At 43.4% G+C, this 16,656-nt stretch overlaps 1 protein-coding gene and 1 long non-coding RNA gene across 3 annotated transcripts in view; one reads left to right on the forward strand and one right to left on the reverse strand.

Annotated features, from left to right (window-relative positions):
* Positions 1-4,332: 4,332 nt before the first annotated feature.
* Positions 4,333-16,656, reverse strand: part of LOC119139153 (guanine nucleotide exchange factor VAV3) — a 29,647-nt gene continuing 17,323 nt past the window's right edge. Inside the window, exons 15-28 of one of the 2 annotated variants that reach the window (XM_037279584.1) lie at positions 15,812-15,921; positions 15,640-15,741; positions 15,469-15,560; positions 13,997-14,019; positions 13,389-13,407; positions 12,247-12,377; positions 11,261-11,326; positions 10,903-10,937; positions 10,637-10,753; positions 10,042-10,129; positions 9,592-9,721; positions 6,903-6,983; positions 6,608-6,759; positions 4,333-6,538 (exon numbers count right to left, since the gene is read on the reverse strand). In XM_037279584.1, the coding sequence (XP_037135479.1) occupies positions 6,494-6,538; positions 6,608-6,759; positions 6,903-6,983; positions 9,592-9,721; positions 10,042-10,129; positions 10,637-10,753; positions 10,903-10,937; positions 11,261-11,326; positions 12,247-12,377; positions 13,389-13,407; positions 13,997-14,019; positions 15,469-15,560; positions 15,640-15,741; positions 15,812-15,921 (1,191 nt within the window). In that variant the 3' untranslated portion in view covers positions 4,333-6,493. The remainder of the gene's footprint in view (positions 6,539-6,607; positions 6,760-6,902; positions 6,984-9,591; positions 9,722-10,041; positions 10,130-10,636; positions 10,754-10,902; positions 10,938-11,260; positions 11,327-12,246; positions 12,378-13,388; positions 13,408-13,996; positions 14,020-15,468; positions 15,561-15,639; positions 15,742-15,811; positions 15,922-16,656) is intronic. The other variant, XM_037279585.1, reaches the window with a different exon arrangement.
* On the forward strand, positions 13,011-14,189 carry LOC119139155. The gene is made up of 2 exons (XR_005101308.1): positions 13,011-13,369; positions 13,890-14,189. It is a non-coding gene; the product is annotated as an uncharacterized LOC119139155 (long non-coding RNA).

Consider the following 16,656-nt stretch of genomic DNA (forward strand, 5'->3'; position numbering starts at 1 on the left):
TATTTGGGCAATGAAAATAATTCTCTTGTCATTCTGATACATGTTGACCTTGGTGATTTGTATTTGAGTGATGGTGCCTATATTAATTTATTCCATGGCTAGAAATGCATCTGTTCACTGCATATTATGTTCTGAATCCTGTCACACAAGTGCTCAGTGTTTCATTAATGAAACCTGCAGCAGCTCGCTTGCTCGATATAGAATCGGTGCTATCGCCACAGGGAAACACCTGATGTGTAAAAACCATTTTCCACATGTGAGATAGCCTTCCTGTGAATGCGGGAGACGTGGTAAAGAATCTTTTTTTTTTTTTTTTTAGACTGTTGCCTATAGCGCCACCTGCTGGAAGAGCAAATTAAATTGCAATACAATAAAGAGCGTCTTCGGTGCTGGAAATAAAAATTTGCTCCACCGATGGAATACGCAGCATGAATACGGATAAGATAATTACCAGCCTGGTTGTGGTCCAGACCCCCGAGTGGGAATATCTCAGCAGGCGCTTTGGCAAGAGATCAAACAAATTTATTTATTTAAAAATGCTGAAGAGGTAAATTAAACCGGACGTGGTAGCTGGTTCATCGGGTAACCTTCATGGTTACCGTTCGGATGTGTTGAATGGTGCCTGATTCAATGCAAGATTGTAAATTTGAGGTTAGAAAAAAAAAAGTGAATGACAGACAGCTTTTCTTTTAATCTTTTTTCTAGTGATGAGCAGACCAGGCGACCTGCAGGCTGTTGCCAAGGAAAAGGTTCATTAAGTCGGACATACCTGTTAAGCTTTGGCTTCTCTCCCAGGGGATGGACAGAGGGGGATAAAGCTGTAATTTTTTTTTCCAATTCAAGCGGCAAAGTACTCGCAATTTTTCGCACAATCCTACAAGTACAATAATTCTGAGTAGTTTGCTCCACCAGCGCTCCAAAAAGCTTCAAGTTCACTTTCAATAGCAAAAATGCGACGTCCAAAGTCTCCCATAGTTATTCATAAGAAGTTCACATTTTATTATGCTGGCAGGATTTGATATCGGGGAAAATGTTTGAAGGTGTGCAGTGAAATGGCTGGGAAAAAAAAAATCTCTTATGCTGCTTTTTATTGATTTGGTGCATTTATGTTGTAAAAATTCACATCACCCGCTGTAACTATGCTTCCATAAATTCAGCTACAACCTTGAACATAACGCGAACCATTTCATTTTATGTTTTGATTTTTTTAAGAATAATAATCCTGCTGATCTATATGACCTGTGCAGCAGAAATTGAACATCCCGTGCCAATCACTCATAGTGACACTTGGAAAAATATTAAAAGCGTAAAAATTCATCTGTACGTCCGCAAACGACCTTGGCGGGCTGAGTTGCTGCCTAACAATTGACACATCGCAAAATGTGATTTAAAAAAAAAAAAACTGCATACACCGAAAAACTCCCAAAACTGGCTCCATTTTATGTGGTTTTTTCCCCCAACTCTCCCTTTCATTTATATTTCACTTCTTTTCATAGCATGACCCAAGTTGATGTGGCCACCTAATGGATTCGTCCGTAAAGTGAAAAATGACATTTTGGGTCGGGGACTTCAAGGATGGTCAAGTTAATGAATGGCCACCAGATGGCCCTTATTAGGCTAATGTGTTCCCTCTCTCGACAGCCCCCAGCTCTCGCCGGGGGATTTGGCAAATGTGTGTGTGTTTCAGACCAGGTGATCCCGATAGAAGAGAAGCATGCGGAAGCCCCACTTAAACTACTCACTGTGTTTTGACGGGGTCAAATGTGCAGGGTGGACCTACTGCTGTCCAACCCTGTTGACCCCTTTTGGTCAGCAGCCCCTCCCACTTCTGACAATCTGACAGCAGGTGTCACCGTCTACGCTCAACTTTGTTAGTTGGGAAAAATAAAAAGAGAGAATCAGAAAAGGACAAAGCTCTTTCCCCTCCGTGACAGCGTGTTAATTGCCTCATTTATAATCGCCTGCTCATCAAGATGAGTAATTGCTGTAGTGCACACATCAACAACACAACCTTTTTTTTTTTTACACTCCAGAATTATGAATTAAACCCAATTAATTAGAATGTTTGGCATAATGTGTTGTCAGTGTGCCATGCCACCGGGCCTTTGTGTTTTATGATGTGAACGTTGAACCCAGAGGGAAGCGAGTGAGCAGAGCTCCGAAGCTTTGAAATTGAAATGAATCCTGCGATCGCATAAAATAATGCCTAGTGTGCAGCCGTACCTAATAAAGTGTCCGGCGAGCGTATATTACCTATGGGAAGCAAATGAGGAAATAGGCCAGCATTGCCATCATTATCCATCATGTTGAGGATGGGAACGCTGTGAGAAGGTGGCAGCGGGGACCTCGGGTGGCGCCGAAGCTTCTACGCTCCTTCTGTGGTGTGTTACCATCAGTAGGGCTGCCATTTAAATGCTGACGCCACAGCAATCCGCCGAGTAACAAATGAGAGTTGAATACATGGATGTGGAGGTGCTCTGGTGGACCAGAGAGGGGAGGGGGGAGCGGGGAATGGTGACATTCACATAGCCGAGGTTAGGCGAGGAGCCAGAATCTGAAATAGAAGCGTAATAAGGGAAATAGCACTTTGCCGACATAATGGTGAGACTATAAATAAACTACCTTGTTATACATTTGGCAGCGGCACGAAAGTGTGATCAAATCCGTCTGCAGCTGTCGCCATCGACGTTACAATTTCATTCAAGCTTGCGACGTAATATACACGAGAAGCTCACCTGTGACCCGAATGAGGACAAGCACAAAAGACAAATGATTGGTGGAATCCAAATGTATAAATAAAAGGCCATCTGCAGTTCAATGAACCGAATTGTTCCAAGGCAAATAAATGTATTGATCCCTCAAGCAAATCATGCATCTCCACCAGCTTTAAACATGCAAATCACTTTTTGCCACCATCTGTTCTTATGATTGTGATGCACGCTGGTGTAAGTGTGAATAGAGAAACCTAAGCTAGAAAAAGAGCAGCTTTGGAAAGGAAAGGCATTTTCAGTATGCATGAGTGACGCATTCGTTTCATGTCGGAGCCAGTTGGAGTGAATTGCGAATCACCCGACACACTTGGGAACAATGCAAGGATCCAAGAATGTGCTTCAGAAACTTTCTGAGAAGCTTCAAGCTAGAGATGCTTCAATTGCAAATGTATGCAAAACATATATGTAAATATATGAAAGATTTGAATAACGTTGCAAAAAATGTGTAGGCAACAGCTGATGTGTGGATTTTATGGTGATGAGCTGTTGAGTTTCTTCTGTAGTCATGCAATCCAGGAAAACACGCAGGGGGAGGAGGGGGGGAAGCTCAAGGGGGCGGGGGTGCTTCTTGATATTTACACACAGCAGCCACCACCGTCTGGCAGCGATGATGACTCCCTCGTGGCTCCAAAAGACAGCAATAAACCTTGAGAAAGCACGCGCCGCACTGAGGAATAGACTAGCAAATGTGGAGTGGAGTGGAATTCAAAATATAGAAGACGTTATGGGATTTGCTTCCCTTGGGCGGGGGGGGGTCAGCATAAATGATATCGTCTGTGGGGATTAGATGCCACAAATGACACTTGGAAAGATTTTGTTGATATAGTGTAGTTTGGTTTCATTGATATAAGTCTTAATATAGTCTTCTGTGTTCTCACTGTAAATACAAGATGAGAGGAAATGGTTCATCAGGATGATGTCACCCACAAGAGACACTCTTAACCCCACATTCATTCACACTTATTAACCAACAAGCAAGTGAGAAACAGACCCCCCACCCCCGCCCCCTCCCACCGCAAGTTATTTAAATCCTGTGGCGATAACAACAACAGAACACAAGTCTAACACCATGACGTTGACGTCTGTTCAGTGTCACCCAACTGCCATGACTGAGTCTTTAAATGAACTGAGAAAGGTTTTTAAATCAAGACAGTAAATACAGAATAGCAGCAACCCGTGATTTGTATGATCGCCAATGAGATTTAGAGCGCTGTCCATGGTGCTGAAATAAGCACTTTTTTTTTTTTCTCCAAAGCGATCAAAATCCGAATATAAAATAATTATTTAGATTTTTTTAAGGCATTATTCTGAACCACCACACTTTTTACTCCACTCTAACATTTCAAAAATCTGTCAAATAAATTAATACTTTTCTGCCGCTGTGTGTGACATTTTCTGAGTGAGCGTGAATTTTTCATTTGATTGTATTATTTAACGAGGTGTTTCATTTCATTATCATCCACGGCCTATCAAAATGTTGACACTATTTCAGTCTCAATCGCACAGCACTTATGTAAATAAAAGATTTTCCAGCGCCGTATAAACGAACGACTCATTTGAATAAGCATCATATTTTTATTATTTACTATAAACATATTTTACAATATGGTACAATAGAAAATATACAGGGGAATGCTACACAGGCCTGAGCCGTTTTCGATTTAGGCCACAGCGGTTGTACCATAATAATATTGACTGTACAGTAAACACAGCATACAGTACATCTTTGGTTCAATAACAGAGCACACACACAAACTCAGTGAGACACACACACAGTGACTTCCTGATGATTTTTTTTTTAGAAGAAAAATATCACATTTGAAGGACACCTATTAAATGGCACGGCAAATCAATTTTGTAATTCCATTCTAAAATATTTTGCTTTGGTTGCTTATGGCGCATCACGCCACAAAGCTCTCAGAGCATCACGTGAGGGATGAAATCCACAGTGAAAATGGGAGGACAGAGATTGGACTAGAGATAGATAAGGAAAGAAGGGGAGTGTGAGGGACTGAGAGGATAACGCTGTGACTTAGGCCGAGCGGGAGAGGAACCGACAGAGACGGATGCAGCGGGGTCACCCATGTGTAGAGATGGTGTCATGATTAGATCGCGGATACCCTTGAGTCTTCCTCCTGTGTAAAGACATTGGAAAAAAACAAAGGGAGCATACTTGGTGGAAAGAAGGTCCGCGTTTTTAAATGACTACACCGTCATAGTTCATTTGGGCAGAGGAGCAGAGTGGGAGTGGATTAACACTGTCAGCCATTAGAGAAGCCCACTCTTGGTCTCCTGAGAGGTTCTGTTTCTTCATGGTCTACTAGACTGAGTTGGAATTTTTACTTTCAAGAATCTGCAGCCAGTTGAAGCTAAAAAAAATCTCTGTTCACTCGGTCAAATTCCATTTTAAATGTTGTTAATCAGATGATGTCATGGCAAAAGTTTGTCACGCTGAAGGTGACCTCTCGCCGATGAAAGAGACTCCCACCTAGTGGTCACTTGTGGACATGAACATAAATCTTTAACCCAGCATTTTGGCCAAAAGATGAGCAGAGAAAAAAATAAACCCATCCACAGAGCAACATAAGATCATGTGGTGGCTTTGTCCACAATAATCATTTCCAAATATAACATCTTTAATAAGAACTTATTTTACAAACAAAATGTTCACCGTACAAAAACAGCGAGCGGCACAAACCGCCCGGGGGCCTCGCACACCTTGAGGTCACGACGCCCTGAGGTGTGTTTCCAGAGGCGGCTTCCATCTGTTCATCAAATAAAGTCGTAGACTAACAAGTGGCTCTGCCTCAATGTCACCTTTGGACAGTATGATGAGGCGTGTGCTGAATAATCAACACTATCTTATGTGTTTTCCCTTCTCATGAATACTAACAAATAGCTCCCTTATAGGAAATAAGGTCAAACACTTTCCAGTTAATTCCCATTAGTAAAACGGAACGAAATGACAAGAATGACTGTAACCTAAGTCAAAAGGCTGATTTCCAAACGGCTCGGAGTGTTTTGGCTCATAACAGCTCCAATAAGAAAAGCCTCCCGCCAATGGGCTCCTGCCAGCGATAAGCAAGAGGATCACGAACGGCCGGCACGAGCGAAAACATGAGGGTCTGCGCCGGAGATAAAGAATGTGACCAGCCAGAGGAAAATAGGAACAAGAATTGCTGGCAGCGAGGACCGACTTTATCTTATATCTCCTGTATGAGTGCAAGTGCGGCGATTGCAATCAAAGAGGGGCCATCGAGTCATCAATAAACGTCGGCGTTAGCGGAACAAACACGCAAGGTCAAACTGACTTCAGAAGTGAGAAGATGATGTGAGAGATTGTTTTTTTTTGTACAGTGTGGGTCCTTTCCAGCTTGGTTGGCTCTATTCCCATGAGAGGCAGAAGGAGGTGCAGGTGTAGCCAATGGATGAATGAGTGCATGAATGGAAGAGTGGCGTCTGAGTTCCTGCTTTTTGACATGTCTGCAGCAGCCAAGTTGGGATTTTTTGTGGGCAAGAGAGAGGCGGGATGAAATGCATGGCTGGGCATCTGGCGAGCCCGCGTGGCCCCCGCTGACAGGCAAGCTGCTACTTGTAGATGGTGCAGTTACTTAGCCACAGCGAGCCGAGCAGAAAGGATGAGGCCATCTTTTCGTCAGAGATGTTTGCTCCTCTGCTGGCTCAGAACTTCTTTTGTTTTTCACTCTTCTTCATTGGTATGCTCATTCCTCGCCTTCTTCTACATAGGTGGATGGAAACCAGCCGATCTGAGGGCAGAAAGGTGACACGTTGGCCTAATTTCAATTTTTCTTTAATTGTGGACCTCTCGCACTTACCCTCCCGTTGACCTCGCCCCTCCACCACCCGTTGGCTCCGGACTTGGTGTAAATCTTCACCACGTCGCCCTCCTGCAGCGAGAGCTCTCGCGTGTCTCGGGAACTGAAATCGTACCGTGCGATGGCCACGCCCATCACTTTCGGAGTAAACACTGAGGGGGACGAGACAAAGAGCTACGTAAGGACGTGTGATTGGCATTGGAAAACATCTTTCTAGCCCTGTCGAGCAGTTTTGGACAGACAGACAGACAGACAGGCAGGCAGACAGACACCAAAAGAGAAGTGATACCTGTACCTGACCAGAAGGGGGCAGAGGAAGGAGGTACAAAGCTGTAGCCGGCAGGGGTTACAAAAGAGAGGCCACAGAGCAATGGCGCTATGGCGGGGCGGGGCGAGCCAAGCAGGAAGCGGCGGGGTGCAAGTGGGAACGGGGCAGGGATGTGGGGATGGAACAGAGAGAGAGAAATAGAGAGAGAGAGAAAGAGAGAGAGAGAGAAAAGCAAAGAAATATGTTTTCAGAGGTAACAAAACAACGCGGCCTCGGGTAGGGAACGTTCTTCAAGTCACAGATGCGAACTTTACGACTCTTTCGACATTCATCTCATTTACATAAGACCGAGAGGAAGCCCCGTTTGGTGTTGGGCGGTCATAAAACGACAAAGATTGTCCTCGATTATTTAAAGGTCAATCTTTCCCCAAATTGGTGATATCGCACCTGAAATGCAGAGAGACGTCTTATTTGAATCTGGCTAGATTCTAGGTCGATCTGCACAATCTTAAAAAGGATTCCGAATTCATAACAATGAGGGTTTTATCGTCTTGTATTTTACGATACAGCCGTTAAATCGGATCTCGTTAAGACGCTACGAGGGTACCCAATGAGGTGTCTGCATAATAAAAGTAACTGTAGCATGACAACTCCAAGCACAGCACAAGTCAATTGCTTTTTTTTTTTTCATCATCACAGAGGAGTCAACGTTTGTCCTCGCTAATGGCGGATAAACGAGCGCACCTTATGAGAAACATGTTGTTCGGAACAATGCTAGCGAGATAACTGGCCGGCGTTATTGGTACGCTGTAAAGGGAGATGAGGCGGACGGCGGGCTCGGTTGCTTTTTTGAAATGAATACTAATCAGCCCGCCGGGAGACAGCTCAGCAGCCTCCAATGGAGACCAGGTACAAGCAGGGCCGTCTGACTCAAGCACATACCAACAACATGAATCACGTGCTTAGTTTGAGCGCATTCATTCGGGTTAGCGACAAATCAACCCAACGAAGCGATCAATACAAAGGTGAAAACTAAGAAAGTACAACAGAATGTGGATTTTTTTTTTTTTTTTTAAAAAGCATGATCAACACCAATCTGTTGTCATTTGTCCTGCCAAAAATGTGACCATCGTCATGCTGTTTCTTGTCAGACGCGTCAAACTGGCTTGAGAATAAAACGTTTTAAAAAAAAAAAAAACGTTGATGGGCACTGTTGCTTGGTGCGTCGCGCGCACGCTGAGTTTAAGGTCTTTTTTTGGGGGAATTGCTTGAAAGACTCAGCTTGGCAGCAGCGCCGTGTGGGGTGAATGGAGACTTTTGAAAGGATGAACTACACAGCGCACTTTTGGAAGAAGGCAGACAGTCAACTGTGAATCTTTAATAGAGTCTTGATGTTTTTTCGTTCCCCCACCTAGCATTGTCTACTATAGCGATAGCCTATAGATAAAAAAAAAAAAGTTTACTTCTCCAAAAATACTTTTGTTTAAACTGCCAAATATTTATTTAGTTTGACGCGCCATAATTTTGAACCACAAAATTTACAACAGTTTATTTCTTCAAATACTAACATGGAGGATATTTATTTACTCAATGGCTGAAAAAAAAATATATATACATATATACACAATAAAAATATAAATTTTTATCTGTGTTTTGTGTTTAGTGTCACTATGGTTACTTGCCATTATTTCCTCCCTCGCAAATGATCTCATTAAAATTGTTATTCAAAGTTGTCAACAACAGCTGCTCTTGTCCAAGTCGCTAAAAACAAAAAATCTTACTGTATGTTATTCATTCAGCCCTAATTAGCAGCAACTCTGGGATGTGAGTATGTTAAAAACGGCATTTGCATACATAAACAGCATCATGTATTGCATTGCAATTATTACAATATAATTTTCAATATGTCTGACTCTGCACTGGTTAATTGGTTCATTTGCTCGCCTCTTTGGAATCAAACACAAGCATAGTAGGCCCCAAAGCCCTGACGATATATTTGCCTTCACTTTAGTTAGTTCACTGAAGGTTTAACCAGATAATTTAACTCCCTTGGAACTTATTTGTAGTATTTGATGGTCTGGAAACTGCAGATACTGTTGTCAAATCTAATGAGACGCAGAGCTCAGGGAAGAAGGAAAAAAAAAAAAAGAACCCAACAACAACAATAAAAGTCAGCGGAGACGGAAGTGTTCCAAATAGCAAATAGCTGTGCAGTTCTTTTACTGTAAGGTTGTGAAGATGCTCCCAGGTGAGTTAAAGCACTGTGAAAAGAGGTGAAAAAAGCATAGAAAGCACCGAGAGCGGTGGGCAGAGAAATCAGCCGAGCCAGTAACAACAGTAGCGAGATGCAGGATTGGAGCATAAAGTGTAAAGAGCAAATGGAACACGATTTGGAAGGCTTGGTGGACAGAAAATGTCAGATTGGAGAACTGCTCGTTCATCAAAACGTTGCTCCGCGGGGATGCTTGTGGTCATAAAGTCGACATGCTACCGTTACTGTTGTGATGACTTATTGCACAACAACACGTCAAATCCGAGCAAAGTCGTATTTAAAAAAAAAAAAGGGCTCCGTTTGAATACTTTTGTCCGCACTACAAAACACGTCCCTCACCTTTTGGGGGTAAAGCTTGTGGCCTTTTATTGAAAACAAATTGAAAAGGTCAAATTAAAGCATTTTAGTGTTTGTTTTCTTTCACAGCTCCTCAGGCGTACTCACTGTTTCCACCGGAGCGGTTGAGCCGATGCATTGCAGAATTCTCCAATTCCCGGTAGGGATACTGCAACGTGGTGTCCAGACTCCGAAAACCTTCTCTTAGCGAGTGATGCTTGTAGTATTCAATCAGCTCCTGAACACACACAAAACAATTCATTTAGCACTGATTATTTCGATTTTTTGATCATTCTCATTCACTGCCAACCCAGTTAATAACTTTGACGTCTACAACCGTCAATGGCACTGAATGAGTTAATATTTACTGAGCGTGCAAAACACACAAAATAGAAAAACACTTTTGTGACTTCCGAAACACATTTATAATCTTTAATTATTTTTGTGTGCACTGCTCAAATAAAATTCAGGTTTTGACACCCCATTAATGAAAGTAATGATTTATTCATGAATTGCAGTGGTGGGGGGGGGGAAATGGGAGGAGCTTAACAGACTCACAAAGAGACTCCTGAACTTCTTGTTCTCTGCGATGTGGAAGCAGCCCTCCTTCGTCAAGATCTTTATGTGCTTCACGTCGCTGTTGTACCTGTGGGCCATTGAATAAGTTATGAGTGTAATTTCCCTCCCTGATCACCGCCATCGATCGGCGGTCGGCCTCTGGCCTCACGGTGAAGCCATAATGGAATGCGTTGGGTCCCAAAGGTGGTTGACGTGCAAATGATGGCTGATCTGAGCCACCGTGCCCCTCTAACCGCCCACCCGCATGATTGTCATTCATAGTCATACTCGACTCCAGGTTATTCACCTTTGCGGTCTTTCGCCTTCATTTACGACAATGGGGAGTAATTGTTTTCTGAACCTCGGCTCCCCCTGCAGTTGGGAAGTATAATTTACTTTGAAGCCACTTTGGCAAATATACGACCGAAGTCGTAACTACGTGGAATTAAAAATAAATTCATATTTTTAACAAATATCACCTGGTTCTATGAACCGCTTGTGTCAGCACTGTCTTCAAAAGTGAAAAAGACGCCGTGTCTTTGAAACAATGCAAACGTAAACGCCGACTCAGCATTTCGACACAATGGGAACTTACTTAATGCTGATGGCATATTCTGTGTACTCTCTGCTGCGATGGCGGACCAGGTAGGTGCTGTTGACCCGGTTGATGAGCTCTGCCTCCGCCTGGAGCCTCTCCATTGGTCCTGCAAACCTAAAAGCAAAAGTATTGGGACACATAGCCTTCAAGTGAGATCCAGTTTGCTGTGTTTAGTTCGATCCAATAAAGCAGTGATTTAGGAAAGGCTTCTACCTTCCTATTGACCATCTAATTAGGCAGTAAAAGCTCATTTGTAAACTTACCATGGTTGAGAGGAGTAATCAATGGGCTTTGGGACCTGAAGCAAAGAAAAGCAGGCAAAGTAGACATGTCCTGTTAAACTGTCAGCCAGCATCAGATCAACTCAATACTATTTGGCGCCAAATCCAAAGTGCAGTGTGTGTTCACGCTAATTCTTTTGCCTTTATGTCCCCAATAAAGATGTTGCTCGCTGTTATCTTTACAAGCGATAACAGCGTCTCATCTATAACAGTGACATCATTGTTCTGAAGAAACTGGTTCAAAAATCACATTTTATCTGCGGTTCAACATCATCAGACGTTTTAAAAGTCAAATAAGCCACTGCGGTATGTTGACGAACAAGACGGAAAGGCTGCTTACACATGGGCACGGCCTAACAGCGTCGCTTGGAAAGAAGCCAACTTCTTTTGTTGACAGGATTTTACCCTGAAAGAAGAAGAGAAGATAATTGTGTTATGCATCTGGGTGACTCTGTCTCAATAATTCAACAACAATTAGCTCAGGACACAGAGCAGCGCATGTATATGTACAACCCTTGTTATTCTATTTCTTGTAATAATGGCTGGCCGGAAGAGAACCCCTTATTTCCCCCTTAAGGATCACTCTAATGTCTTGATTTATAAACACCGGGGAGTCCATATAAGGGTGATAGAGGGTTTGCCGGTAACCGGAGTGCGAGTTATCTCCTTCGGTTCAGGCACCGACGCTTAATTGTCTGTCCTTGTCTTGTGTGAGAAAGCATCACTGAGTAACATGAATGTGCTGTCAGATAAAATAGAATTAACATGGATACGCTTTTTTTTAAATTTATTTTTACACACTGACCCTGAGAATTCATTAATACTGTGGATTACATAATACAAATGACATTAACAATGATCATGTAAGAGTTGGCATCTGCCATTAGGAAAGTAGTAATTTGACAGCCAGTGTTTAGCGTTAGCTAACAGTCGATGGAGGTCATTGCCTGTCGCGTCCTTGTGACCGGTGTGACATCTTTGCTGAGAATGTTATGATCATTATAGTGAGTAAACAGAAGGCGGCCACTCAATCTATTCTATTTAGGACACAGAAGCTGGGAGGAAAATGATTATGGTCGCCCGGCTACAAAAAAATGATGGATATTGAACGTGTGTGCATTCAGTTGTCAAAAGTGATTTCATTATTTATCTGTTTTGTATTATATGGACGCCATAAAGCATGATAGGCAACTGTGGTCCTCGAGTTTTCTATGTCTCCATGTTGCAACACCTGATTGGTCACTCCAGAACCAGAATTGCCTACCCATGCCATAAAGTGTCCATAGACTTGATGACTGTGGATTAAGAGGGAGTGTAAACTCCGACCTGCCACCACGAGCTGTGAAGGTCGGCGCAGATTAATTCGATGATGTCACCCGTCTGGATACTGAGCGCCGGACCAGAAGTCGGGCTCGGCACGCCGAAATAGTTCCTGGTCACCATCATCTTGGGCAGCCCTGCAACAAAGACACGGCCCAAATCGTAAAAAGATAATCCGACGATTGTTTGTTATTCCAAGTGCTCCTTTTACTTTTTTTGTAACGATTTCCCTCCAGAGCTTTGATTCATCAGTATGTGAGTCCGTGTGCCTCTGACCTCACTTGTGAACGGGCACGCTTGTCATTCGAAAGCCTTTGCTCGGCTAAACTATTCATGGCTCTTTTTTTTCCATGATAATCAAAGTGAGTATAGGTTGCATGTGTGCACACATACAAATACGGCTCGTGTCAGCCATGCACCGCCCATACCAATCATCTGGAGGCATTATCATAACACACATTATATAGGCGCTACGCTAGCTGCTATATAGCAGGGTAATCAAACCATTATGTCTGACATCCACAGTGTCTATTTTCCCTCTGTGAGAGGATGATGAAAAGAGGGCAGCTCAAGGCAAGTATTGTCCGTAACAACAGGGCTAATCTATCTGCGTGTGTTCCAGCTCTGTGGCACCGAGGCTGGCAGCCTGACATGCAGGAGCCTGCCTGAAAAGTACCACCAAAAAACACGCGCTTGTGGAGAATCGCATCTCGGGGGCATGAATTGCATTCCTCCACGTGTTTGGAGCGGCTTTTTGAAAACAAAGGACGCAGTGTTATGAAATGCCAAAGGCTGGAGCAATCAAATGCTTATTGATTTTAATGTGTCTTCAGTCAGAAAATGATTTTCCGCAGGATAATGGAGAGAGAGAGAGAGAGAGAGAGAGAGAGAGAGAGAGAGAGAGAGAGAGAGAGAGAGAGAGAGGACAAATGATTTTCTAAGAGAGAGATTGTGATCCTACACCAAGATGCACAATGCATTTGATTTATTCACAAATGCATTCCTAATGGTACAGTGCCATCATCTGATAGACAACATAAATGTTTCTCAGTTTATGGGTCAGATGTCAAAAGAGTGCGGAGTGACTTTTTTTTGCATGGCACAAAATAAGATGGCGTCACCGATACTGGTATGTTAAAACTTCTCACCTGGATCTCGGTCTTTGATCTGAAATAATAAAAAAGAAAAAAAGGTTTAGATGGTGACACATATGCACATTGAAATGAAATTTCACATTGACATTCAGTATATTGGGGAAAATTCTTGCAACAGTTTTAAATACTTGTGAAATGATTAATTCTGTCATCCACCGTGTACGACTTGCACCCAAACAGAATCCTGCCAAAAAAGTGAACTTTTTTGCCAAGTACCAAAGTGTACAGCTCGGCAGAAACTGGATTTAGAGGTTTATAACTTGAGGGACACGGTCTCAATGTCACCTCATCCCCAACTTTCACGATTTTGCTGATCAGCATTGCTTGTGATCACAATGTAATCCCCCATAAAGACCAGTAGCAGTACAGGGTGGAAAAATCCGAGTGTAATTTGCTACAACGCTTCGCCCAGAAGCAAAGTGAACTTGGGCTAAATCTGCACAGGTAGACTGCAAAGTCAATTGGAGTCTTTTTTTTTGGGGGGGGGCAAAACAGCTGCAGGGGAGAGAAGCCCCCTTCGGTGCTGCACGCTTTCCGAGGGAGAGAAGGCTAGCAGACGCGCCACGCTGACATCAGCGCAAACACGAGCGGCGGCGGCTCACCTGAGTTCTGCCGGAGCCGGGATCTGAAAGAGGTTTGAGAAGAGGCATGGTGAGTGACGGGTTAGCAGGTGCGAGCAAACACTCGCACGCCTTCGCCGCAACAAGACAAGTCTCCCTCATTAGTGGTGAAGGCGGACGCCTCGTGTTTGACCGCGGTTCACTTTGTTTTGCTTTGCTGCCGCTACCTGACAGCTCAGGTAGAGGAGGTAACGAGGTTGAGGGTTTGGAGAAGAGAGGAGCTTGGCACATCTGTGCGTCTGTTTTTTTTTTTCGTCTGGTTTTTTTTTGCTTTGCTTTTTGCTCCACCGGTTTCTGTTATTGGTTCCCTGAGGGAGTGGCTACACCTCCTTGAAATAAACACACACGCCCTTGAGCACATGTACACACACTACCCTAACCACACGTTGTTCCACTTCAACACAAAAACACACGCGAACTTTGACCTGTGATATAAACACTTGGCGCCGATAAGAGGGACAAACGTAGGTAAACAAACACTTGGCTATGCCGTACACGTGCGCATAAGCATAACACGGCAAAGCTGAAATTGTTTGTGCATATGTGCTGCAGTCTGTTCCAAAGTTATTTAGCGACTAACAAATCTGTATATTCTGTATATGCACATTTAAACTTCCTGAGTAAACTTTGGGTTTTTTTTTTTGCTGTCGGAGTCGTGGCGGCGCCGAGTAATGAGTGAGGGAATTCAAAGCGACAACACGGCCGTCACAGTTCCACGCTCTCCCATGGCGGGTGTTGCCCAAATCTACTCAGGTGCACATAGCGCCGAGGTGGGCCCGGCGGTGGCGTTATTGCCTCTGCGACCTGATAGCACCGTGACAGATGCTCGGGCCAACTCGAGTTGGCGGCTCGCTGTGGGGAATGTACGACACGGTTGCCACCACGCACGCTTGCTGAACACTAGGGTGAAATGTGTATGCACGCTTTCTGTGTGCTTCCAAGAGCTAAATCGTAAAGTTTGAATTGAAGGTTTAGCTATCGCATGTTCGCACACATTCATAAGCAGACGACTAAGCTCTTAAGTTTTCCCTCCGTTTCTTTCACAACAACCATGGCATCTGCACAGGGAGCTGAGCGGCAGACAAAATAAGGGCACAATAAAAAGGTTTTTTTTTTAAAGAAGGCTCCTCTCTAAAAACATTATTAAGCATCGGGGAGCACTACAAGTGCACACACGGTGACATTGCCTTTAGTGTTGTGTGTCAAAACCTCCCAGGGAAGCAAAAGAGCATTTGAATGAGTATTAGAAGCACTTATTGAATATGTGGCTGACCTTGGTTGTTAGAATTAAGGACATGTTTAAGGCTCCAAAGCCGTGAATTCCCCCCAGTTCCATCTAAAATAACCTTTTTTGGAGCTATGACATTGCAACAGATCTCAGACAAACAATTAATTACTCACGATGCTAAATTGGAATGTATTATATTTGCATATGTGGAGAAAAGATAGCTCACCTGTTTTTCCGCAGCAACCCAGACGGTTCAGGCATTCTTTATGTGCTCCTAAACCACATTTGGAGCATAAGTAGCCCTGGTAAAATATGCCCCTGCAGATAGATCACAAAGATATTTTATATTAACCCAAAAAATATATATTTTGAGATTTTATGGTGTGTGGCTTGTTACCTTAGTAGCATGTGGCATGAATTGCAGGAGGTAATTCTTTCAAAAGTGTGCATGTGAAAGTCATGGAAATTGTTGGTGGCATTCTCCGGATGAATGTTGGAGCTAAATAAAAAAGACAAGTCGTTTCATTTTTCTTTTGGGTGCGAGGAGGTAATAAAGTCAAAGTCCTCACATGGCCATGCCAAACTGCTCCAGCCATTTCTTTTTCAGTTCTTTGGTCTTGAAGAAGAACTCAAAGCCGTTCTGGCCCTGGTTATGCGTGAGGTAGAATCCGTAGGACCACTGCAACGGGAAGTGAAATGCGTGAGAGCAAAGAAGACAACAAAGGCCACGTGCATGGAGTGAGAATGATGGTGAAAGACAAAGTGATAAGGAGCGAGGACGGGATGCCGAGAGACAGATGGACGTAAAGAGATACGTGTGAAAGAAAACTACGCCTCGGGCGGGGAGGGGGGGCCGAACAACGAGGGTAAAGGGTTGGAGGGACGCACCAAAGACAAAGACCGTGAAGACAAGAACCCAAGTGTGAGATGGCGCTGCCATAGCGCAGCATGCTCAAACTTAAGAAGACTGGCAAACAACTCCAAGGCGAAATTGGATTTGGTTAGCCATATGTTTTTCTTTTTATTAGAACTAACTAAAAAGATGGTCGCGAGAAGCAGGGTAGCTAGCTCCTGCTTTGTTTGGGACTTTTTTTCTTGATAAAATAATAATAATAATAATAAAGTTTTGCTTTGTTAAGGAAGTGGGCGAGAAACAGAAAATGTATTGACTGATAAAACAACAACCTGTATAATATCTTAAGTATTAGATTAAAATTCTTCATTTTTACAAAATGTGGTGCATGTATTGGTGTTAGAATGTTATGTTTGTGGACATTTGCATTGATTTGAATGTCATTTTTCTTCATATTATGTTTTGGTTCCTTCAATTGGTCTCCACCTCAGGTGTGTTCCTTGTGTCGACCAATCAGCTCCCTCCAACCACTCTCTTGTTCAGGTGTACCTTGTTGACTTG

Source organism: Syngnathus acus, chromosome 20 (genome assembly GCF_901709675.1).
Source record: "Syngnathus acus chromosome 20, fSynAcu1.2, whole genome shotgun sequence".
Classification (NCBI taxonomy): domain Eukaryota; kingdom Metazoa; phylum Chordata; class Actinopteri; order Syngnathiformes; family Syngnathidae; genus Syngnathus; species Syngnathus acus.